Source organism: Melitaea cinxia, chromosome 16, assembly GCF_905220565.1.
Source record: "Melitaea cinxia chromosome 16, ilMelCinx1.1, whole genome shotgun sequence".
Taxonomy (NCBI): domain Eukaryota; kingdom Metazoa; phylum Arthropoda; class Insecta; order Lepidoptera; family Nymphalidae; genus Melitaea; species Melitaea cinxia.
The window spans coordinates 11,982,141-12,009,788 of NC_059409.1; the positions used below are offsets into that span (position 1 = coordinate 11,982,141).

Sequence of the window (27,648 nt, forward strand, 5' to 3'; positions counted from 1 at the left end):
ACACTAAAATGTTGTTGTATTCTATTAGCTGACCTTATATTTTCAGTCTAAATAATTAATTCGGTTTATTCTTGAACTTTTATAACAATTTTATAAATTTCATATCATAATAATAACTTAAAAACCTTTACGACGTTACGTTTCAGTACAGAGCATAGATTATACACTTATATACTGGGTACAGAGTACAGTAGATATACCAAAGATATTCACTACTACTACAGATAGTCAGATAGTAAAAACAAATAAGTTATAAAATGTCATTGAAATGATTGTAATTTTTTTTTTTTTTTTTTTGTTTATTTAAACATATTATACATATTTACAATTCACAACTTAAGAACTAAATATTTACAGATAGTTTTGGTATAAATCATGTCCGCGTGGAATTGTGCCAAGAATGCTGGCAGCATTTCCCCGTTGAATCGCTATGCCGATTCTCTGGGCAAAAAAATTGTAATTCACTAATTGTAATTGTCGAGGATGAGCGGGAAACTTGAACGCGCGCGGTTGTGTTTTTTCTTGCTACTATTAAAATTACTTTAAATATACTTCAGAACAGGTGTAAAGTGTATATATTTTGTTATTTAGTTTTGTATTTATAGGTCTACCAGGATCTGATGGCAAAAAGGGGAAAAAAATTGACGCTAGCAATACTGGGGAAATTGGAATAAAACGTTTTGATAATTTTTTTTCCTTATTTATAATTTATTGATAAGGATAATTTTTTGAAATCTTACTGAGGCGAATGTGGGGTACTAAATTTAGATGAAAACTCCAATTACTCTGTTTATGAGTTTATTAATTAATTATTACATTTTATTTTATTTTTATTGGGAACAAACAAAATCAATAGTACATTCATACACAACATACCACTAACACATTTTTCAAACAAGTTTTCACAAATAATTATAACAATAATACATTTAGCAAAATAATTTTGAGAGAAATAACAAAAATTTTAAGGTATTTTAAAAATATAAAAGAATCAAAACAAATACACTATAATATTAATAATTTCGATTAGCCAATGCAAAATTTATAAAGAAAGGCTAGCTCATAGAACAGAATCGATTAATTGAGATGCAAGAGGAAAGGTTTATCATAAATACTGCGTCTTCCTCGTCTTCCTCTTTCGATGAAGACTTTTTTATGGATGTGCAGTATTTGGAACCATTTCAAATTCTGATAGTCTATAAATTTGATTCCTAACTTAACGTCACATTAATTTCTCGTGTTTCTGATATAACGAACCTGGGAATCATACTTGATTACGGTTGTATTGTGTGGGGGTCGTAAGGGATATTGTTTGATTGAAGCCATTCTTTTATAACAGCAATACGGTCGGCTTGTGTAGGCGGTTTGTTTAGTTGTACAGAATGGTACTTGGCGTTGTCCATGACAATTAGAGAAGGTTTTGTAAGATTAGGAATCAACTTCTCCGTAACCCATTTTATAAAATTATCTTTATTCATATCATGGTGATAATCAGCAGATGTATTCTTCGACCTATACACCAAACAACAGTTTGGCACAAAACCATTTTCTCCACCAGCATGTACAATGATCCATCTAGGCCCTGCCGAAATACTTTTGGATGGGCCTGCAACATCTTTATTTTGCCAGCATTTATTCACTGAACATGAACCGTGTATGTAGGTTTCATCTAAATAAACCACATCTAGCTTATCGTCGCCTTCTCGATTCTTTTGCATACGCTCCAAATACTTGAATCTGCGTATCTTTATGTCATGTTGCTCCATTAAAATAGTCCTTTTTGATTGGCACTTCACGAATTCGAATCCAATGTCCTTCAAAATAAGTCTGAAGACAAAATAAAATTGTTTTTTAGATTACTATGTTTTTGGATTATATTCAAACTCTGAGAAAATGAAATTCATTTTTGTTACCGTAATGATTCTCTTCCTCCATTGAAAATGATTTCCTCCCGAAGAATTTGTAGCAATTTCATGACAGTGGGTATTTCTTTTCATACAGTGTAAAACTCATTTATCTTGTTTCTAATCAATTCTAAATCAAAACTATCCAAGTTTATTTTTTTTGCCACCTTTCCGCCTTTCTTTCTTTTCCACCTTTTACCGGGCGTACTAAATACGCCTTTGTTAGATCTGCCTTCAGCAACAATTCGTCTTATGGTAGTATTAGAAACCCCTGAAATAAACCAAAGTTTAGTATACATAATATAATACACACGAAAAATGCAACAAACCAAAGTATCAAGACGTGTCATTCCTACTAACCAGTCAACGCTTGCACACGGCTCAATATCGATGATTGTGTTTGTTCTGCACCTTGTTCATCAAGTATTCTTTGATAAACATTGAAAACAATAATTCTTGCTTGTGATCGAAGAGGTTTCTTCGACATTTTCACCACTTTTTAAAGGAAATTTGAAGCCAAACAAAAAATAATTCCTCGAAATTTCAGTTGACAAATGACATTTTGTTTGTTGCCATATGAAAATCGCTATTTTTTTTTTTTTAATTTGCCATCAGATCCTGGTAGACCTATAGTTTGTTTCTTTTCTATTTTTGGTATGTGTATGTAAATCTTTACTTTATAGAATGAACAAACCTCCGAACCCGGGTGATAGGAATGATTTTAATTCACAATGTATTCCGCAACCTAGCCATTTCATTACTATACTTTACGATAAATCGAGTATGGAAACTGACCACTCTATGACTAAAAAGCCACTTAAGAGTTCTCGTCTTCATAAAATTTGCAAACACTGTAATAAGAAAGTTAGAAAAAACGCGGGAAATCAAAAAGTTGGTTGTCATTGTTTGGAGTCTGAAAAATCAGATGAGACTAATAAAAATGAAAATAATAAAGATTTTCCCGTTTCGGTACCACAATCACAGCTCCAACCTGATAACACTGTCTCTAAAAATCCCATAGGCAGAAATATTTATAATGAAAATGACGTGTCTCCATTTTTAGTTGATGTTCAAAAAATACAAAAGGCGATAACGATGGAGTGATTTTACACCCAATCACATTCGGAGATTTTCTTATAAAAAATAAGATATATAATATTATTAATGGCAGTTTGAAAAAGATAGGACGAAACAGAATTTCTGTAGCATTTAATAAATTTAAAGATGTGAACTCATTTTTAAATAATAGCCTGCTTCTTGAAAATAGTTATCACGCTTTTATAACATCTTTTAACGTTATTAGAATCAGTATCGTTAGGGGTGTGCCAAAAGAATGGTCCCCAGAAGAAATTATAAAAAACTAGCTGACCCCGCAAACGTTGTTTTGCCAATATGTTATTAACACCCTTCATGCCCCCCCCCCCTTATAACTTAGGGGTATGAAAAATAGATGTTGGCCGATTCTCAGACCTACCCGATATGCCCACAAAATTTTATTAAAATCGGTCGAGCCGTTTCGGAGGAGTTCAATGTTTAACACCATGACATGAGAATTTTATATATTTCTAAAGTAACTTAAAGTATTTCTAAAGTCTGTTCAACGAGAAGAGATACCAAATCTAAACAAAGCCCATCATTTTTTCGTAGCGACGACGTAACAAACAAAATATAGTCTATCTCTTTCTATCTTGTTTGTTTGCTATCTTCTGCACGTCTCTCTGCAAGGTCGAACGATATTTTAACTGGCTTTGAAAACATTTGGATCGCGGACGGCCCTTTGATTTTTGTATTATTTATTTTTATTTAATTCCCTGTCCTGAAGTGCTCGGGGTGATTTTTATATTTTAATAATTATTATTTAAGAAGTATCAAATCTTATACAAATAATTGTATTTAATTAATTATATTAAATTAAGTAATTATCAAAATATAAATATATTTTACAATATATAAATTTGTGTAATTGCTACTATGTGGAAGCCCACAGAATCTGTAGTAATTTATTTTGATGGCAAAGTCCTCCCAAAAAAAATTTTTATACGCTACAATTCTCTTCCAGTCGAGCTTTAGATCTTTCCCACAATTCAATGCTATAAATGTTGTCGTTATAGACACAAAATTGCAGTGCAGGTCTTAGCCAAGGTGTTTAAAGTGTGGTCAGGAGCACACATCAGAATCATGCAAAGCCAATGAAAATAATTATTTTTGCTGTTTATATTCCGGCAACCATATGGCAAATAGTAAAGCGTGCCCTGAATTGAATAGGTAAAAATCTATTAAATTACTTATTTCTGAACAGTGTGTATCATATACAGAGGCTAATAAAGAGATACGAACGTCATATAAATCTTATTCAGAAGTTAGTAAAAAAGTAAATATTTGTCAAAATCCTAATAAATCATACAAAAAAAAAATTATATCTAGACCTCGGGATCCTATTAACCCTAATATAGGTTATGATAAAATAGCTCATAAAAATATAATAAAAGAATTTTCATTTAATGAATTTGAAAAAAATTCAGCTCCAATAATTGGTATCTACTCTAAAAATGATTTTACCAAATTTCAGATGTGCTGAAAGGTGAGCCATTTTAAAGGACAACGTAGTTGAATTGAGCTATTGAAAATCTATCTATTAGTATTTTATTGGAACGAAGTTCCTTACAGCAGGCTTGAAATTTAACTGGGCGAGCGAACTGAAAAAAATGAGTGATTAAAACTGTAAGAAAAATATATAACGGAAGTGACGTAATATCAGTCACACGACTGTATAATATGAGGTTTGTAAAACTAAAATATTACTAGTAATTTTTTTTTAAATATTTATGTAATTTTATACTGTCGACAAAAATAAATAAAGCCATGTTTTTTTATTTCACTTAATATTTTGAATTATTATTATTATTTTTATTTTAGAATTATTTTTGTTATTTTCTAAAATACTAAATTTCCTAAATACATGACACCACATAATTTTTTTATTACAAATGTCATTATTTTGCAGGCTGGGGTGGGGTAGGTCGCGGTTGAAGATATAAAGGAAGCAGTGAAAGGGTTTAAGTCTCTTAAGTCTCTAAGAATATTTAAATTTTTTCTCAAATTTATTGCAATTGTCTTCTGGCAAGCATTTTTATTTAAATAATTATATATATATGAACTTTGTATTCTCTATGCCGGATATAAGAATAAATATTATCCTCTGTAGAGCTACTTGTCTATGTCTCCAAGCACATTTTACATTTAACATTTTTCGTCATTTTTCGGCAAATGTATCTTGCAGTAAAGGCTGAGCATTGGACTTTTATATTTTCTAGGATTACTTCGTCTTTCGCTATAGACCCCATATTTTTTGGACCACATATTTTTTGGAACATGATCTTCCTGTGAAGTGGATGGTATTATGTTATGATTCATATTGTCATTATTTTAATTATTTTCATCTTCAAATAAAAAATTCACATCAATCAATCTATCTCCATCGTCCACTTCACAGTTAGTGAATTTCTAATGAGGGCTCTACAGATGTCTGTGCTTGTTTGCTTAGAAGGCCAAAGTTTTTAAATAATGCTTCAATATGTCTATATAAAACAGCTTGTTGAAGCCTTTTTGTTACTGTCAGACCCAAACTATTCTCAGTAACTTTTGTTACATGCTTCACAAATTTATATTTCTTTGACTTTAATTTTTTCTCTGTAGAGTCTGTGAAAAATTATTTTATTATCATAGTTTCTTCTTAGTACCTATTATTAAGCAAGTAATAATGAGACCTATTATAATTATAATAATTAATAAGTTAATATGTCATTAACATACACATAATATTACTTAACCGATAATTACTGACTAATAAAACTTACCCTTACACTTTTGTGTAATACACTTTTTTTCATGGTCAATTTTTAATTTGTCAGTTGATACCATTTCGTTTTCTAAAAAAAAAGACATTTTTCATAAGTTGTTTTGTTTGTTTTCTTTCATTGTTCCATATAGCAAAAACCACTATCGATCCGGACTATCCCTATCAATAGGATCAACTATATCCAAAAAAAGTTTTTCAAATGATGATGATGCTGTTGTTGTGATCGACAGTGGCTCCTTATGAATTTTTGTATATTTTTGTTTTTGACACTGAGCACATTTACCTACATAAATCTTTACGTCATTTTCTAATGAAGGCCAATAATAATATTTTTTAATATTATTAAGCATTCTTCTCACACCTACCTGACCACTACTAGGTAATAAATGAAAATCATTCATCACCACTTTCTTTTCGTCTTCTGTGAATATTCTTTGAACGTTAGGTGTATATTCTTTTCTTTATTTTTAGCAATATATTTAGCTAACCATTCAATAAATGCTTTATTTTTACGCGTTTTCTTTAATACTATTTCTTTTATTTCTAAGTCTTTGCAGAAAATTGCCAGTTCTTTCAATAAATCGTCTTGCGAGTTTATTGATAAAGAAGATTGTCTTGCAAATATAGTATTCTTACTCTTAAAATAACATAAATTTCTTTTAGTTGAAATAATCATGCTTTCATCTCGATTTTTTAATATACTACGCAGTTTCTGGTCAAGTAAAATAATAAACTCTACATCTGAATCGCATTTCTTAAGTACTTCTGCAATTTTAGGTTGATCAGTCCTTTAATCACTGGAAGAAGAAGAATTACTAATCTTGCTCTCATTATTTCTCGCTTGTGCTCGAGTTAACACACACACTATCTTACTATTCATTTCTTTTAACTCATCTGATGTTATAATTATTCTAGATAAGGCGTCCGCCACCACATTATCTCTACCCCTAACATACTCTACTTTAAAGTCATACTCCTCTGATAAAAGTCTAAACTTTGTCAAACGACTAGATGAATTAGTCATATTAAATAAGTATAACAACGGTTTGCGATCGGTTCGAATAACAAAACTTTTGCCATACAAATAAGGTCTAAAATATTTAATCGACCATACAATGGCTAATAGCTCCTTTTTAATTGTCGCATAATTCAGTTCAGCTTTATTCAAACCCCGACTCGCAAATGCAATCAGTTTCTCGTTACCATTGCATAGTACGCTCCCTATAGCAAAACCTGAACTATCAGTTGGTAAAATAAATTCGTTTTTTTGATGAAAAATGGATAATCCAATACAGGTGGATTAGAAAGTAATTTTTTAAGGCGCTCAAACGCGTTGTTATATTCCGGTGTCCATTCGAATTTAACATTTTTTCGACATAATTTATTTAATGGTAAAACTATTTCACCAAAGTTACGAATAAATTTACGGTAATAATTACTAAATGCAATAAAGCGCTTGACGTCATCCGCACATTCCGGTGTCGGGTAACGTTCAATTACGCGAATCTTTTCAGGATCCGGTAACATGACTTATGCATTATTTTAAATTTACTTTTCGTAGTCTGGAAAATACATAAATAGTCATTAGGTTTTTTCTTATGTTCGATTAGGTTTCTACCGAATATTATTAAATCGTCCATATAAACAATACATTTTTCATAGGCCTGACTTTGCTATAGTCATTAATCTACTAAAAGCTGAAGGGTTAATTTTTAATCCCATAGGTATATGACACAATCTTTTGGGTATATGACACAATCATAATTAACGTGCGTAGGTAAATACTTTATTACTTCACATCGCGGTCCGATTGTTAAATTATGATGATAGTAATGCATTGGTAAAGATACCTCATTTTGACCCACTCTTAAAGATAGTATATGTGTATTATAATCTATACACCTACATTACACACACACACACATACACCTTTATTTATTTTAAATTTTTTTTGACCTAATACACCCTATCCCTTTACATGCACCTATAGCTTTACATGGTAAATTCCTAAATACGTAGAACTTATGATTAAAATTAAATCCTTCCCATTTTAATGTCAAATAGACAAAACCTTCGGATTTTAAACTACCACCTATGCCATTTATACTTAATTCACTCTTATGTAAAGTTACGTTAGTTAAGGCTCCATCCGATACTCGAGGAGCAAAATATTATACCAGAACACCAGTTTGGATCTGTACTCGTTCCAGTATTGTACACAGTTTTTACTGCCGACTTACCCACTTCCAATAACGTCTTAACTGCTGCCTACTCAGATGTCACGGCAGTACTATCTTGCTATAGGGATCCCTGTATAGCATCGGAAATCCTCCAAAGGCACCTAGAAAAGGTTGGATCATGGTTGAGGAAATGGAGAATTAAAGCAAGTGCTGCAAAATCTACCCACGTTACTTTTACATGAAAAAGAGGTGACTGTCCACCAGTGCCACTTGATCGAACTGTCCTACCTCAGAATACTACAGTCAAATACCTAGGGATGCACCTTGACAAGAGGCTTACCTGGAAGGACCACATAAAGACCAAAAGAGATGAGGCAAACTTTAAGCTACAAAACCTGTACTGGCTAATTGGAAGACAGTCCTCACTCAGTTTAGAAAACAAACTGTTGATCTATAAATGTATTATAAAACCAGTATGGATGTATGGATTTGAAATATGAGGATCGGCCAGCAACTCCAATATTGAGATTCTTCAACGGTTTCAAAATAAAGCCTTAAAAACTTTAAGTAATGCTCCCTGGTTTACCCAAAATAAAAAAATACACAGATCCTTGGAAACACCCATAATCAAGGAGGAGATTGATATTTCCTGTAAAGCGTACAAATATAAATTAGACCGGCACGAAAACCAACTGGCTAGAACTCTAATGGATACTGATAATAGTATATTTCGACTTAAGAGATCAAGAATATATAATATATATATATATATATAACTATGCGCTATTTATAACGATGCGCTATTTATAACGATGCGCTATTTATAACGATGCGCTATTTACAACGATGCGCTATTTACAACGATGCGCTATTTATAACGATGCGCTATTTATAACGATGCGCTATTTACAACGATGCGCTATTTACAACGATGCGCTATTTATAACGATGCGCTATTTACAACGATGCGCTATTCATAACAATAGCGCTATTTATAACGATGCACTATTAATAACGATGCGCTATTTATAACGATGCGCTATTTACAACGATGCGCTATTTACAACGATGCGCTATTTATAACGATGCGCTATTTATAACGATGCGCTATTTACAACGATGCGCTATTTACAACGATGCGCTATTTATAACGATGCGCTATTTATAACGATGCGCTATTTATAAAGATGCGCTATTTATAACGATGCGCTATTTATAACGATGCGCTATTTACAACGATGCGCTATTTACAACGATGCGCTATTTATAACGATGCGCTATTTATAACGATGCGCTATTTATAACTATGCGCTATTTATAACGATAGCGCTATTTATAACGATGCGCTATTAATAACGATGCGCTATTTATAACGATGCGATATTTATAACGATGCGCTATTTACAACGATGCGCTATTTACAACGATGCGCTATTTATAACGATGCGCTATTTATAACGATGCGCTATTTACAACGATGCGCTATTTACAACGATGCGCTATTTATAACGATGCGCTATTTATAACAATAGCGCTATTTATAACGATGCGCTATTTATAACTATGCGCTATTTACAACGATTATATTTATCTCTTCTTCTCCTATCTTCTCCTTCTCCTTCTCCTCCTCCTTCTCCTCCTCTTTCTCCTCCTTCTGCTCCTCCTCCTCCTCCTTGACGTAGTTGAATTGAGCTATTGAAAATCTATCTATTAGTATCTTTTTTTTTACAAAAGTATTATTTTATTTGTTCAAACTATTTATATTTATTTAAAAATTAAGGAAAGTGGATCTGTTCGAACCTATACTTGAGCAATTATAAATGCAACTTGAGCAGTTTTTTAACACTTTGAGCAATTTAAAATATTATATACATCAAAAGATATAGGACTTTGAAATTATTGATAAATGAATATTTTTCAACGACTTTTTTGATTTTTAATAAAATAATTTAAGGTGAGCAATTTAAAAGGACAACGTAGTTGAATCGAGCTATTCAAAATCTATCAATTAGTATTTTTTTTTATTACAAGTATCATTATTTTGCAGGCTGGGGTTGGGTAGGTTTCGTTGTGATTTTAATTTTATTGTGTTATTTTCTACGTTTTGGCTTGTTTACGGACTTTTTGATCTTCTACGTGTTACGACATCACCTGGCTTGTTACTTGGACCCCGGCCTTATTGCATGACTGATAGCTTGGCTCTCTATTACACGGATTACAATTTTTGCAATTTTGATAAAGTATTTTAAGATGCCGAAACCAGCTTAACTAAAATGTTATTTTAAATGTGATATCGATGGTGAGTAATCCAATTATTTAAAGAAACGTTTCAAAGCAGTATTTAGATATTAAGTATTATACCAAGAGTAATATTCGACTTAGTAAAATTATTTATAAAAAAGAAGTAATTAATTTGTATGCCATTTTAAAATTTGGTTAGCAAAAAAAAAGTCTTTAAATCATTTGGCCAGCATACAAAGATTTTGTTAGCCATAATAAAAATCAGGCTGCAATTTTTGTTCTTTATAAAATCATAATAATAGTAATTTAAACATACGCAGGCAGCTTGTCTTATTAAGTATCTGCAAAATAAACATTCATACTGCAAAATAATTATTTGGTCAGCAGGATTGATTGGAATTCATATTTAAATTTTGGTTAGCAATAAAAATAGATTGTGTTGTTTTTTTCAAAATCAACAGTGTTTGTTAAAAGTGGGTGGGATGATTGTAAAAATAAAGCTGCATATATGGGGGCGTTCAAGTATTACGTAACGCAAATTTAGAAGATTTCTGACCCCCCCCCCTCCCCCCATGTAACGCACCGTAACGTTTTCCTGTACCCCACCTCCCCCCTATAAACGTTACGTAACACCCAACTGACCATTTTCATCCAAATGTCACAACTTTTTTGAACAAACTACCGGAAAGTCGCTAAATTACTTTTGTTATTGTTCTAATCGCGTTTGCGGTAGTGATTAATGAATAAAACATTAGATTTCTAATTCGCAATAGATGCGTATCTATTGCGTCATATATTTATTTAGTAAATAATCGCACATAATTTAATAAACATTTACTTAAGTTTCAAATATATTAAATTGGCTCAAAGTCCTAATAAACTTTTTTGTTAAGATTCGTGAAATCTAACATTTAATCACGCCGTTTTTCTGACTTTGCCCTGTAATTTTTTGGTTTCATCCACCAATGTACTTCTCATGCATTTTTCTATTTTAGCTTTTTTTTAACTTATAATCTCTTTCAATAAAATATCATGTTTAATTTAAACTTTGAAAATGCAATTAGAAACATAAACATAAATGAAATTTAATAGTATTCTTAACAAAAACAAAAAAAAAACGTCTATATTATTTTAATAAGCAGGTACTTTATGTAAAAAAAAAAAAACTAATCAATTGGAATTATTGCTCCTCTGTCCACGAGTTTGCCAGCCACTCAGACTCTTTCATTACTGGTATCCGGAGAGAAGACAAAGAGGGTTCGGGAATTATTAAGCTACTTGCATCAACTTCGTCTTCGTTGAGCCAATCGGCATCCTCAGACGATGTTTCACAGCAGCGCACAATGCAAAGAAACTCATTTGCCCTTCTGGCAGCAAGTCACTGTGGCCGTATTCTACTTTCACGATGGTCTTGGGCAGCCTACCCATGCACGTAACGACTGTGTAGTTGTACACTCTTGTGGGATGTGAAATAGGCCCACCATCTACAAAAATGATAATCACTGGCTTCACTGTGTTCGATTCTGTCATCATTAAGGGTTTAAATGCAGGCACTGATAAAAGTGTTTCGAAATCATAGGCATGGGAGTTCGCTGTGGAGGATGCGATATGTGTGTCGGATCGCTGTAACCAACAGCTTCGTCCTTGCCGAAACCGTCAGAATCCACGTTGTCGCCGGCGTATACAGAAGGAATAAGTTTGTGGCGCTCTGCCAGGACCTAGTCATGGTCGGGTGAAAGTATTCTGTATTCCATGTGCATTAAAAGGGGACTTTGACTTTTCACTGCCGGTAAACCTATTGGTACACGGGCCTTATCGGCTTAAGGGAGAACAAATACTTGCTGCGATCTCAGAAGCGAGGCGAGTGATTTCAAGGACCTAATTGTAGCAGTACAGAATTCTCAATCCTCATGCTTTTTGTGCATCTCGGTCTGTGGTCTTGCTAACTTCTCGGGTACGGTGCGTACGTGCCTCCTTCCCTCTTGAGTGTTAGAAACGTGTGGAAGTAAAGAAGATATGTGCCGCTTCGAAAAATTTGGAATCCCATCAACAACAGCCTCTCATGCAGGTCGGATAGAGTGTGACAACACCTAATCATCTCTGTTCTGCGGCGCTCATCAGCAGCGCTGCCATGGATAGCAATGTTAATTATAGTCTCCAGGAGAGCAGGTTGCGAGTCAACCAAAGCGGGCTACCCAGGGCCAGATCGAGGTTTTACTGCATCATTTTTTTCTTTCTGACGTTCAACTTTTTCAAGTTTTTCTTTGGCTCTAAATTTTTTTGAACGGTTGGCACTACCTCTTTTTTTCTTTAAGAATTTTTCATCTTCTTTTAATTCTTTACGTAGTTTTTTTATTTCTTCTTCAACACTATCCTTGGCTATGCCAGTGACTGTTGCTTCGGTAAGAAGATTTATTTTTTGTTGAAGAAGGCCAATTTTCTTCATAAGAGTTTCTTGAGCCGGGTTTTTTAGTTCTATCCGTAACAATCGAAGTATCACTTTGCTCATCATCGCTCATCTTTCGTTTAAAGGCAGTGCTCTCTCTTTCAGCAACTCCGACAGTCAATTCCTTATGAGATGAAGACGCAGATGAAGCTTCAGAATCCGAATTCTATAATCGAAATAAAAATAAAGTAAGAATAGGTATTATTAAGACATGCGATATAGAACATATTATACACATTATATACAAGCAACATCGAAATTTCAAAATAAAAGGCTTCTCCATACTAAAGCGCCGCGATCAGCTGAGATCAGTTTGTATGGAGAAGTAAATTTTTTTTGAGATTTAAATGTTCAACTCCTCAAAAGATTACACGCTCATGTAATAATAATCATGTGAATTTGCATAAAAATAACTTTTTTCTAACACCTTGTATATATATACAGGTTGAATCTGGAATTATGTACTTCGTAATCATGTAAATTTGCATAAAAATAACTTTTTGCTATGTTTAATAATAATGTTTGGTGCAATTACTAATCATAACAAACATCTAAGTTTATCACATAAATGTTTTCCCCTAGCAGGATTTGAACCCGCGACCCTCAGGGACGCAGTTAACCCAATAAAACGCGTCATGACAATTATAAAGTACACAAAAACAAAGTTTTAGTTTCTGATACAATATGCCGTCGTACAACAGCAAACTAGGATTCCCTGTACTGTATTTACTCAGAACAATAATATTTATACCCCATATCTCATTTAAATAAACACCCAGACCGAGACAAACTGTACTGAAAAAATGTACACACGAACCTGTTCTTGTTGAAGAGTACGCGAAATCGGGGGGACATTTGGCTTTGTTGACAAAAGTGTTGCTGGCATGCTTGATGATTTCATAAGTAACTAAAAATAAATAATAATTATGACCAGTCCTTTTAAGAAAATCTAGGTTATGTAAATGTTATTTATATAATAATGTATTTATATAAACATTTTAGCAGTGAACTAACCTGTGTAAAATAACTAAGCATTGTTGCTTTCTTCTTCGTGGCCTTCATCTTGAACTCTTGTATACCTACCATCATTTATATGTTCTATAAACTTTTCCTTATTTTTCAGTTTTTCTTTAGCCGTTTTCCAAATTTCGTTAGCATTTTTTTGACAAAGTTGTGCTGACAAGTCAGCATGAGAGCCTTTATAGGCCAAAAACAGCTGATTATACAAATCTCCTTCGTTCGAGGACATTACCGTATAATAAACTCACTTTAACAACTCTGTCACTGACTAGAGCAATGTGCTTCTGCGTAAACCCTAACGGATACTGACCTCAAAAACGAAATAAAAATGATGTACCAATTCAGTGAGGGAATCCCCGTGAGTTGCCAACTTGAGAGAGCAAAATAAAAATGCCGTACAATACAATCGGGGGATTCCCCGTAAACCATAAACGAAAAGGTTTGCCAACTTGGGAGATTTTAATACTCTAGTTTTTTTTATTTAAATAAAATACAGTGTTACGTAACGCGTTGTTCAAACCCCCCTCCCGCCCCTGTAACGCATCGTAACGTTTTACAAGACCCCTTCCCCCAAATTGCGTTACGTAATACTTGAACTTGGGATCCCTTTCTTTCGAATTTTTTTTGTTCTAATTTAATTTCACAGTAAGGCATTTTTTGGCCTACTATTTCAGTAGGCATTATTATCTTTAAGGCTTATATTACTAGCACAAAATTAAATATTTGCTTAGTCTCTTGAGTGCTTACCAAAATTTAAATTAACATGAGTCACTCATTGCTGCTTTTATATATATTCGGCTGTACAAAAACAAAATACTATATACTGTTCAGAGATAATAAAAATTGCAAACTGATTTAGAAATATTTTCTGACTATATGTTGCTGCCCAACTACTAGCTAACCAATAATATTTTTTTGCTAACAAAGATACAAATACCTTGCAAACTGTTTAAATCACACCTTTAATAAAATAGATGTAATAATTAACTCTTTTTATTCCTTTAATTGCATTTAGAATTCACTATTATGTGTCTTTAGTATCACCTTTATGTATAAAGCAATATTTTAAGAATATTAAAAAATTTCAGGACCTTTACATCGCTTTCCCAAATGAGAATAACCTCATACAGAGAAGTTTAACCAACAGAAATCTGTACTTGACAATACAATTCAAGAAAAATGGGAGGACACAATTATATTTACAATTCCTTTCGTATATGCCACAAACATTTCGAGGAGTACTTCAAATCATCAAGCAGACAATTGACGAGGAATACTGTCCCTACATTGAACTTATGTAAGCATAATAACTTGTGAGAGACATAGAGTTGATTTGGTTGATTTTATTTGCAATCTTTGTATTAAGGTGATCGTATACAGTTGGTGCCTGGGATAAAATCGATTATTAAATGGAAAATTTTCAAATTTTGATAGGAATGACCATGTTCAAAAACAAGCATCCGATTATTATAATTAAAGACGAAAATAAACAACAGTTTTATAAATTCTATATGGTACTGGTGTTTTATTTTTAAACCCTCGATTTTCTGTTATTATTAGGTAAAATAGAATTAAGTTGAAATCAAAATTTTAATACGTGACACAAAAAAATATTAAATATTCTTAATGTACGTACTTGTTACTTTTTGATGAAAATTAATGATAAATACATATAAAATACTTTTCACACTATTTCCACCAATTTATTAATATAAACTCTTTATATTAATAAATAAGTGGAAAAAGTCAAAAGTACATACAGTATATTATTTGATTAATAGTCATTCTGGTAAAAAAGAAATAAATAGCGCCACCTGTAGTATTATTATAGAAATAAAATTGTATGTGCATGCCATCTGTTGGTGGGGGAGGTCGTGATACATCAATTTTAATTTCTGAGTGGACCTACCCCACCCCAGCCTGCAAAATAATGATATTTGTAATAAAAAAATACTAATTGATAGATTTTGAATAGCTCAATTCAACTACGTTGTCCTTTTAAATTGCTCACCTCAAATTATTTCATTAAAAATCAAAAAAGTCGTTGAAAAATATTCATTTATCAATAATTTTAAAGTCTATCTATTAGTATCTTTTTTTTTTACAAAAGTATTATTTTATTTGTTCAAACTATTTATATTTATTTAAAAATTAAGGAAAGTGGATCTGTTCGAACCTATACTTGAGCAATTATAAATGCAACTTAAGCAGTTTATTAACACTTTGAGTACTTTAAAATATTGTATACATCAAAAAATATAGCAGTTTGAAATTATTGATAAATGAATATTTTTCAACGACTTTTTTGATTTTCAATTAAATACTTTAAGATGAGCAATTTAAAAGGACAACGTAGTTGAATCGAGCTATTCAAAATCTATCAATTAGTATTTTTTTTTATTACAAGTATCATTATTTTGCAGGCTGGGGTGGGGTAGGTTCTGAGTGTCGTACGTATCTATACCATGTATACCAGTATTGTACCAGTATATAAGTGTATAATCTATGAACGCGCCCTTCATGTTGACAAATTGACAATTTCATACCGCATTTTTGTTTATAAAAATTCTTAGGATATTCATTATTTTATTATTATTTTATTAATTCCTAAAATACATTTCATTTTACAATAGTCTTTTATTTTATTAGAAACCATGCAGAAATGACTAATTTTAGTTATATAGCGTGTATAATTGCTATTGAGTATGTGTAAAAGTTTAAGTGATAAGCTTATCACTCAACGTTTAATACGTTGCCGGCTCGCGAATAGCAAACGTGTTTTATGTTACGGCCTTTTTAAATTAAACAAAAATTTACAAAATGTCTGGTGAGGGATCTAGTTCGAACGGTAACAAGAAGGTAGCCTTAATAACTGGCATAACTGGACAAGTACGTAGAAGTTTTTACGAATTTTTATACAGTTTGTTGATAGCAAGGTATAATATTATTATGCCTTGTTTTTATAATTTATTTGATACGACAAACTTTTCGTGTAATATTCAATAATAATCTAAGATTACATGGCATTGTTTTTTTTTAATATATTTATTGAATTGATTTATTTTGGTATAACGAAATCTTATTTTTTTGTAGGATGGTTCCTACTTAGCAGAGTTTCTAATAAAAAAAGGCTATGAAGTTCATGGGATACTCCGTAGATCATCTTCATTTAATACTGGTAAGATAGATGATTACAATAAAAAAATATAAGGACTATATTTTACAAATTCACATCAACTTTGTATATTTTGCCATTTGTTTTCTTATCAGTTATAATTGGTGTTTTAGCATTTAAGAATTTATGTTAATAATATTTTGCAAAATGAGTTTCGTTTATCAATTATACTTAAAAGAAATACTTAATTTAAAGTACCTAATCTAATATTTAAATTGTGGTAATGAGAGGTGATAACAGTATGACATTAAGTAAAAGAATATGTGATGAAACATACTATCATATAGTAAAATTCACAAAAATAATTATTTTTAAATGCTATTCACACTCAAACGGTCCTTCGTAGGATTTTCTCCTTTGTCGAAGATCCTGAAATACATACAATACACAAGCATAAACGCCCAGACCATAACAAACATCTATGGCCAATATAAATATTTGCTATGTGCGGGGATTGAACTAGTGCAATAGCCAGTGCTGTTAATTTAATAATATGAATAATACATTAAAAAAAAAATTATTATTCATGGGTATTGTTTATGTTAAAAATATTTTTTTTGTGTATATTTAATCTATAAGTATGATTTTTTTTAATTTATTTATTTTCTAAAGGCCTTTACATTGAAATGTGTTTATTAGCCCTATTATTACCCTAAATAAAAATTTACAATAGGTTAAAATTAATTAAGAATCTAGCGGAAGTTATCATTACAGTACCCAGCTAATCAAACCGAACGCTGGACCTTTTTTTTTTACCTAGAGGAAATCCCTAACGGATGCCTACAGCCTAGGGGAGCTGGAGGGTATGTCCGAGTCGCACGGACTAAAACCTTTGGGGTGTCCCTTTGATACGCCTGGGCGGAATCACAGGGACGCAGTGGCACTTCCGCGATACCGCTAGTGACTAGTAGACTTGTGCTTCTTAGAACATACTCGCTTATCACAATCATAACAAACCCATATCTAGACTTTCTTACGCTATTCTTTCTATCTGTATCTGTACGTGCTTCATTGCATCGGCTTTATTTCTTAAAACACGATAGAACACATTAACAATATTTTTTTATATAGTTTGCAGCTTATTTATTGTCTCATCGATTGTAAAAAGCTATAAGTGTTATAAAATTACACTCCCAGCTTTTCACCCGCGTGGATAACATTATTTTGGCTGTATTTAAATAGCATTATATTCTATTTAAATATAGCCTTTGTCACTCAGTAATAATATGGCATTCTCTGGGTAAAAGACTTTAAAAATCAGTCCAGTCATTTTTTATTCATACATCTGAAACAAACAAAAAACCAAATAATTCATTTTTATTAAATAGTAATTAGTATAGAAATACCTAAATTTAAGTTATTATTATTAACACATAAATTTGTAGGTCGCATCCAACATTTATATGGCCAGCCGGCTTGTCACACGGGCGGTCAAATGCATCTACACTATGGAGATCTGACGGACACAACATGCCTTATTAGTATTATAACTAAGGTAATTTACCTTAATTATTTTTCCTTAGTCGGTAAAATATTAGTTTAACTAAGCACAGCATGAAATTTCCTGCTCAAAATATGGAGCAGTCCGACTGGGGTAGTACTATACATAGTACTATATATAGTACTACTATATATAGTACTATATATAGTACCTTACATAAGATCACAGCTAAATAATACTGTTACTGTACAGCAAGACATTAATCCTGTTTTCAAACAGTGTTGTGTTCCTGTTCGTAAGTAAGGTGACCAGAACCCCTGGGGGGAATTGGGGGCAAGGTCTACAATGCGCTTGCAATGCTTTTGGTGGTGCAGGCGTGTATAAGCTACGATAATCACTTACCATCAGGCGAGCCGTACGCTTGTTTGCGATTTATACCAGTTATCATTATGATGTACAGGAGACGACGTTAGGATACATTTGAAGAGGCTAAAATTTGGTAATGTTAAATAAAAAAGTAATAAACTTAATAAGTAACAAATGTAATAAACACATATTCAATATATAAATAAACACGTGAATACAAAGAAACACATAGTTGAACATATTATTCAGAAAATTTTTCAATACGAAATACAGGTTATCATCTATACATATATACAAATAAATAAAATTAGAGTGTCTGTTTATAATAACAAAATAACCACTTTTTACTAAATGCATATGAATACGGTACATATCTCAAAATAACATTTTTTACAATTTTTGTCTGTCTGTCGTTCTGTTTCGTCCAGCTAACCTCTGAAACGGCTGAACCGATTTGACGGGACTATCACTGGTAGATAGCAGATGTAGTAAGGAGTAACTTAAGCTACTTTTATTTTAGAAATTTTTTTTTTATAACTCTGTCAACTGAACAATAACTTGTTTGTTATATTCCACGCGGACGAAGTCGCGTGCACAACTAGTTACTAATAGCTATTTATTTCAAGGCCTTCAAAGAACAAACGTTGGGTATTTCAATACACGCAGCTACTGTTACATATAAACCGTCAGCAACTATATTGTTTCTTTGAATTTTACCCTGTTCTACATTTCATTTGAAGTTTGATGAAAGACTATACAGCCAGGTACTATGCGTATAAATGTAATATTTCTTAAAACAATAAAGGTGCGTACGTGGCACCTAAACACTGGCGATCGCGGGGGAGTGGATATTTGTATTTGTACAAATATTTATTTCCGGTCTGGGTATCTGTCCTTGTGGGTTTCCCCGCCGTGCCTCGGAGAGCACGTTAAGCTGTCGGTCCTAGTTGTTATCATATACACATGATAGCGAACGTTACTCATTACTGTGAGTTCCACACTGGAATATATCTGCTAATCCGCAGTGGAACAGCGTGGTGGATGAAGCTCTGAATCTTCTCTCATATATGGAGAAAGAGACGTATGCCCAGCTGTGAGGCCTGTGAGATATTAAAGGCTGAATCAATCAATCGCAGTTTCATTCGTTTATGTCTTACAGTTTCCTACTATATTATTTTTTTCTTTCACCTCCTATTATTTTTTTTTACGTGGGAAAAATCCATAATGGATACCCTCCGGCGCGAGGGCACCAAAGGGTTATGTCACACTCCTACTGACTATAAAACCACCACGTGTGCACAGTTGTCCGCCTGAGTGGGGCGAGATGGGGTCGCGCTAGCATTCGCCACTTCGCCCCAGCTCAATATCAGCACCTACATTTTTTAGTCAGTAGGAGTCTGACATAACCTTATGGCGCCCTGGCGCCAGAGGGTATCCATGATGGATTTTTAAGGGTAAAAAAAAGGTTTATAGGCATAGACCACTTGTGTATATCCACGTAGCGTATGGCCTATGTTATATGTATTTATTTATTTTATACAACTACGCCGGCAAATAAGCATACGGCTCACCTGATGGTAAGCGATTACCGTAGCCTATAGACGCCTGCAATATCAGAAGCATCGCAAGCGCATTGCCGACCCTCCTTAATCCCCCTCCCTCCAGGAGCTGGTCACCTTATTCACCATAGGAACACAACCCTGCTTGAGGTACTTCTCAGTCGGGCAGCTCCAAATTTTGAGCAGGATGTTTCCTACTGTGTCCTACCACAGTTAAAATATCAGCTTTATATCAAAATGCATTTGACATAAATATTTATCATAAACAATAAATCACTTTTAATGATAAATAAATTTTTAATAGTAAATAGAGATTATTTTATTCTTATCATCATCATCAATATATACTAGCTGCTGCCCGCGACGTCGTCTGCGTGAACGCTATACAGCACCAAAAATACCTACGATTATACCTTTTAAAATAACATTCATTTACCCGTTTCTTCTTTACATTTCATATCTACAGAAAAATCTCATAGATGGCGCTGCTTTAAAATTGCCTCGTCTACTTATATTCATTTAATTATGTTTATCGGCTTAGTTACTTATATTGCGTGATTTTTATAGTGTGAAGCTAGCTTATATAGCATGGTTACTAATATAATAACAACAACAGTCAAATATGCGTCGTTAGATTACACGTTGTTACAGAATGCGTTGAGGAAATAAAGGTTCACTGCTCGTTCCCGGTAGGTGATAGCATGATTATATGTAGCCTATATGTTGACCCGACTTCTTAATAATATTCGTGCCAAATTTAAAGTAAATCCATGTGGTACCTTTTGAGTTTATCCCGGACATACATACAGACAAAAATTCTAAAAACTATATTTTTGGCTTCGGTATCGATTGTAGACACCCCAAGTATTCTTTTAAAAAAATATTCAATGTACAGTTTTGACTTTCCTACCATTTTATTATATGTATAGATATATATATACCTACTACATGGATTTACCAAGGCCTTATCCTTGATATATACAAGCCCACCTAGGCATATTCTGTGTTTGAAAAACTATCAATTGAGATCAAACTCATTCGGTTATCACAAGAGTGAAGGTGAAGAAAGAAAATTGATTAAAATTAATTAAATTAAAAATAGCTACGAACACTTTTTGATAGGCAAGTTATCATAGGCATATTTGTTTATAAATTATATTTGATAAAAAATGTCTCATCGAGTTATCAGATCGGTGCAGGTCGATCTTCCACCGGTTCTTAGACCGTTTGTTTTTATGTTCGTTATTGTCAGGATGAACAATATGGTAGTACTAAGTTCTCCGGGGCGTTATTATGAAGAAAAAAAAAACATCGATGCACAGCTAAAGTATCAACAAAACATCGGTGACAATCGATGCATCATTATTCGTGCATATACATTGTTTTGAATTTTTCGATGTGTATCGTCCATAGTTCCATACATAGTAGTAATTTTATCATAAATCATAAACAACATAACTTAAGTGATATCCGATGTTGTTCATATTAGATAGATACGAGATTAGATAGTACATATCACATACTTGTGATACTAAATATATTTTATGTCATTTAAAATAGCTTATCTAATAAAATCAAAGATCAATTTCTATAGAACTCGTTTTTGAACCTAAAATATAATATTTGTATTTTGTACGGTTATACGGTTGTCTATAGTCAGATGTAACGTACTTACCTAATATTAAGATGTAGCAATTTTTTTATTGATTGATTGTTTGCTACCTCAAGTTTTTGTTTTTTTTTTTATTTAAGTAGTTTTTTTTTTAAGTTTGTATATTTGTGATTTACTTTATTTCATTTCAGAAGGAATCTAAAAAGTAAAGTAGAGAATGGTTGGCTATATTAGTTTGTGTGTACATCAAGTAAAATTATTGGATACATTTCAATTAGATCTTTAATTTGTTTATTTCGTGGACACTCGACCCAAAAAGTTTTTTACCATTTTGACACGTTTTTTTTTTATTTGGAGAAGATGTAAACTTTTTTTAGACTAATTTATGATATTATGGTCCAAGGTATCTTTCATATTAGAAAATGATAAGACTTAAAATTTTGTTTAGGTTTCCTAGGACACCTATACTTACTTTCTTACGATACTAGTACTGCGTGGTGTTTTTAGTCTGTTAAAACATTTACTGCTACACACAGTGTACCGGCAGTCTCGAAAGGGTTAAAAAACAACTATTTTTAGAAACATTACAACGTGTTTTTTCAGCTCTGAATTATTTTTCATGGTTATTCCTCTGAACATAAAAAACGCAATCAGACAGGTGTCTACATTTATGCGAATGATATGGCTGGTGGTGCTAAGACACCCTAAATTTATGAAGCCAGATAAAACCCCCTAAATGTAACTCAACGCTCATTTAAATAACTTAAAAACACACCATCATCCGTTGCTATAGTAGCAACATTATGCACACAATATATGAATATATTATGTACACCGTGTCGAAGGGCGCAACCAACGTCACGGTTGTAGGCCACAACCATCATTGGATGGAAGCAATGTCAACGGAAACTGCACTGCCCGGCTAGTAACAAACGTCTAAGGACAATGACATCAAAGACGATGGTCAAGACTTCAAAAGTAAAATAACGCCTGAATAATGGGGGGACATCTTAATCATTTGAATAGGATCGCGAAGTAAAGATTAACACTAAAATTTACAATATATATAATATATATTTCTCTTTCGGTCGAATTATATATGTATATATTTTTTTAATGTGATTTCGCTAACTTCGTCGTTTATGAACCGATTTTGTAATTCTTTTTTTCGTTGGTAAGGAGATATCCCATGATACCTTCGAAAATCGTAGTGACGACTAGTGCGTTTGTTAGTTTTTTCGTCTGCCTACGTTGTATTACTTGTTGATGTAATTAAAGTCGGTTTTATCGTTTACTAGCAAACAATTATTATTAAAAATTAAACCATATTAACCATATTATATTCCAAACCAACCATATATATATTATCTTTATGATACGATTTTGTGATTACTTTGAAAAACCGATAAGTTACATTTTGAAATAAACTATATCAATATGTTATGTTATTCTACACAGCTGTGCCTCATACATTATAAATAATGTTCTATTTAATAAGCCTGTAATATATTAATCATATAATATATTTAAATTAAAAGTAAATAGTAAGTTAGAATTTTAGGCCTTTTTAAGTCATTTAATAACTAACTAGTAACTGTAAAGTGTAAGTAAATGTTAATAAAAATACCAATATGCTTTTACATAGGAATACGTTGGGTTTTTCCAACATTCAATGTGACAGTTTCTTTGTGAATGTATTCTACAGGGAAAACTTTATTTTTATTCTTAACTTTATTAACACCGTAAGGGGGCATCCATTATTTTAAGTGAGTTATTTTTGATCAGTTTGGACCCCTCCCGCTCGTAGGTGAGATTTGCCTGGATTCCTTCTCACCTTACGTGAGATTGACGCTAAAAATATTTTAAACTAAATTTATTTTTATTATTCGGGAAAATAATAAACCGTTCAGGCATACTATAGTTAATTATTTAAATTAAATAATATTCAAAGCAAAAACAGATAAAAACCACACTTTTTTGAATTTTTACTCAATCCATGAAAACTCGTGTACGTTTTCGTGTAATATTTTTTAAAGTTTTCAATTATCCCCCCCCCCCCTCCCTCGGATTAAATGAGATTTGATGAGATTTCATTGGATCTAAAGCCTTAACTGCTATTTTTTGAGTAAAAAGTAGTATTCCAGAACATTTAAGAGACGTGAGAATATAATAATATGAGGATAATACTTACATCTAGAAATTTAATAAAAAAAATTTACATCGCCAATATAAAACAGTGTATGTCAGCTCTGTCACTCAACTGAAATTTATTCCTTAAGAAGTTATGACTCATTCATTGAACAAAGTATACTGTTGTATACAATTATACAAATTGAAAGACGTTGCGCGATAATACGTGACTTATGGGCAGGTCGTGTCGATCAATGCTTACCGTTACTGTTTCACACGATTCAACTCCACATATTTGTTTTACACCACGGCCCTTATATATTTTTAAGGACTGAAATTAAAAAACAAACACTATATGACTATGTTCTATTGTTATATAAGTGTTCAACTCCTATCTCTCAACTGCTTTCTCTATGTAGGAGAAGAATTTTAGCTTAATCCACTACGCTACTTAACTGCGAGTTGGCGGATATGTTCCCTACTATGAGTAACGATCGCTATCCGATATTTATGATAACAACCGGGACCAATGGCTTAAAGTGCTCTCCGAGACACGGTGAGAAGACCCAAAAGACCAAATATTTCTTTCTGGTCTGTCACCGGAAAGAAATATTTGTACAAATACAAATATTTATCCCGAGCGAGAATCGAACCCATATACTGTCGGTGTTTTAGGCGACTACTCGCACCACTACACAAGAGCAAGTTACTACTATAAGTGTTATTTTTTCCAGATAAGACCAAAAGAAATTTACAATTTAGGCGCCCAATCTCACGTAAAAGTGTCTTTCGAGCTTAGCGAATATACAGCACAAGTTGACGCGTTGGGTACCTTGCGCTTATTAGAGGCGGTGAGAGCAGCTGGCTTAGAAAAGGAAGCTAAGATATACCAGGCCTCGACTTCCGAACTCTATGGAAAAGTCGTTGAAGTACCGCAGAATGAAAAAACGCCCTTTTATCCCAGATCGCCTTATGGTATGTTAATAAGTTTTGTATTTAGTACATTTTTACAATTTATGTCTTTGCTTTTTAACAGCTCTGAACTAAGACGTAGATATTAAAACTATATTTAAAAAATGTAACATTTTACCGTCTCATTTTACTATGCCTAGTAATAATGTCCAAATGTCTCAAGTTTGGTATTCAATACAAATTGGTACATTAAAAAGCCTTTTCATCAAGCAAGCTTGTAAGCAATAATATGCTATTACAACACAGTATACGTAAAGTCATATGTATCTCATAATTCATAAGTAATGTAAACTAAAACTTTAGTTTGATATTAATATTTACATTTTACAGCATGTGCAAAACTATACGGGTACTGGATAGTAATAAACTACAGAGAGGCGTACGGAATGTTCGCCTGCAATGGCTTGTTGTTCAACCATGAGAGTCCTCGTCGAGGGGAAAACTTCGTGACGAGGAAAATAACCCGGGGGGTCGCTAAAATACAGCTGGGTCTCTTAGACCACCTGGAATTGGGTAATTTGGACTGCAAAAGAGACTGGGGACACGCCCAGGATTATGTTGAGGTGAGCAAGACATAGAATGAGTCTAACAAGACTAGATAAGTGATTTTTAAATTATTTTTTTATAAAAGAATAAAACCGTTGGAATATGTACAGACATGATATGTACAGAATGTACAGACATTTTAATGAGGCTACATGCTAGTTAAAGCATAAATAATTAGTAATTTTAAAAGGCTGGCTTTACAATACATCTCAATTATTTACTACTTCAATATGCATACTTATGTTTTTGTTTTAATTAAACAAAAAAAATATTTAAAAAAATGAAAAGTAGCTTTGATCGTCAAGATTTTCTTCGATTTCATGGCTTGTTGCCTACACGCTAGTTACCATTATAATAAAATAAAAATTAGAAAAAAAAAACATAAACCCACCTACGTAAATAACAACTAATAGAAAATCAATTGAAAAGGCAACAATTACACAAAGCGAGCGAAATAAATTGAAACAATATCAAACATTATGTATTGTACACTTAAAAATAACAATATTATTTTATGCAACATTGTACATAACATGCAGCTGGAGCCATTAAATTGAAGGATAAGTCGAATCATTCTCACAGATTGTTCGATTTTTATGATTTTCTAGTGTGTGGTAGTTATAAAAATAGTACGCAACGTTTATTACGCACCGCTAGATGATTAGGGTATCTATATCCAGATTTTTCATGTTTCACGCGTTTGTTAGTTCGCAACAGGACAACGTTGAGAAAAGAAAGTAAGAAGAAATTCGTAAAAAATGAAAAAATTTAGATATTTTTAAATTTCAGGCTATGTGGCTGATGCTCCAGCAAGAGGAACCAGAAGATTTCGTTGTTGCGACTGGCGAAACTCATAGTGTAAGGGAATTCGTGGAAAAAGCCTTCGCCTATGTGGGGAGGAAGGTGGTCTGGAGGGGTGAGGGGGAGGGCGAGACCGGGCACGACGCGGACACGGATCAGTTGTTGATCAAAGTGAACCCCAAGTACTTCCGGCCGACGGAAGTGGTGAGATAATTTTTTTATAGTTGTATGACGAAAATTTAAAGATAGAAAAACTTTAGATTTTTTGGATGTTTTGGATCACATGGAAGTCTCTTGAAGATTTCTCATAACACGAGCTTCTATAAAAACAAAAAAATCCTATGAGGTCCCAACCCGACATAAAACAAATTGTTTGTATTTAAAAACTGCTTACTATTAAACTTTTTTGATGAGTCCCATTTCTAATAGAGTCTGTTTAACCAAGTAAATAATGAACATTGAATCCTTTTTCAAGGATCTGCTCCTGGGCGACCCCACTAAAGCCAAGGAGAAGTTGGGTTGGCAACCCCGTGTGACCTTCGACCAGCTAGTGAAGGACATGATGGACGCTGACCTCGAGCTCATGAGGAAGAACCCTGAAGCGTAAGCAGAGCTCCTGGGCCCGGGGGTAGGGCTACTCACTTGCGATTCTTCTAGTATTACAGACGTCTATAGCCTACGGTCACCACTTACTAACTAAAATAATTCCACAGAAGTTCTCACAACTTTTTTGTAGCAAATTCGATAAGTGACATAGCCTTAGTTTGTCTAATTATATATGCTATTATATAATTTCTTTTGTCAATATTATAAAGTCAATTTTGATTTTATGAAACCTATTGTAAGATATGTATGAAGTTTTGTATTAAAAAGATAAATGATGTCGAAAAACTTCGATTATATGTAAATATCGTACGTCGATATTTTCTGGTTTATGTTTCAATATATTTGCTTTATTTTTCATTAAATTGGACTTAATTTATTACATTACTTTTCAATTCTAATATTATTTTTAGTTAGAAACAATTTGTTTGTCTAAAATAGTTTTTGTTATGTGTATGCAATATAATCGAATAACTATAAAAAATAATTGTAAATTTAAGTTTTGTTTTATAACACGTTGTATGTTGATTTATTCAGCCCGTAGTGTCCTACGGTTTGCATAGGCCTCTTTCTTCCTCGACGTTCTCGGAGAATAGACCGTTATAATATATGTTGATAGTTCAAATCAATTGTGCGCGAGTCTACGTGTGCGTTACGACTCTGTGGGTGTGTCAAGAGCGCAGTCAACTAGAAAACTGCACTTTTGTAGAAAAATTTGTTAAAAATGTTAATAGATAATTCATTCATAAATTTAATTTAAGAATACATGTTTATAAAACATTACTCTGTCACT

The 27,648-nt window shown here is 32.7% G+C and overlaps 1 protein-coding gene and 2 long non-coding RNA genes across 3 annotated transcripts; 1 reads left to right on the top strand and 2 right to left on the bottom strand.

The window, feature by feature from the left end:
* The first annotated feature begins 16,301 nt into the window (after positions 1-16,301).
* LOC123660813 (GDP-mannose 4,6 dehydratase) lies at positions 16,302-27,237 on the top strand. Its single transcript, XM_045595848.1, has 7 exons — positions 16,302-16,539; positions 16,744-16,828; positions 18,211-18,320; positions 24,668-24,908; positions 25,236-25,468; positions 26,241-26,456; positions 26,728-27,237. Exons 1-7 carry the CDS (start codon positions 16,471-16,473, stop codon positions 26,857-26,859), a joined length of 1,086 nt encoding a protein of 361 aa, XP_045451804.1. The 5' UTR covers positions 16,302-16,470; the 3' UTR covers positions 26,860-27,237.
* Positions 17,420-17,786, bottom strand: LOC123660815. The gene is made up of 2 exons (XR_006744251.1): positions 17,739-17,786; positions 17,420-17,568 (listed from the first exon to the last, which is right to left on the bottom strand). It is a non-coding gene; the product is annotated as an uncharacterized LOC123660815 (long non-coding RNA).
* Positions 17,884-24,186, bottom strand: LOC123660814. Its single transcript, XR_006744250.1, has 2 exons — positions 23,995-24,186; positions 17,884-18,110 (listed from the first exon to the last, which is right to left on the bottom strand). It is a non-coding gene; the product is annotated as an uncharacterized LOC123660814 (long non-coding RNA).
* Positions 27,238-27,648: the final 411 nt, after the last annotated feature.

Excerpts from the sequence above, each read along its gene's own strand:
- LOC123660813 (XM_045595848.1), top strand. The coding sequence starts at position 16,471 with ATGTCTGGTGAGGGATCTAGTTCGAACGGTAACAAGAAGGTAGCCTTA. Across the intron at positions 16,540-16,743 it reads TAACTGGCATAACTGGACAA|GATGGTTCCTACTTAGCAGA; the intron begins GTACGTAGAAGT and ends ATTTTTTTGTAG. Across the intron at positions 26,457-26,727 it reads ACTTCCGGCCGACGGAAGTG|GATCTGCTCCTGGGCGACCC; the intron begins GTGAGATAATTT and ends TCCTTTTTCAAG.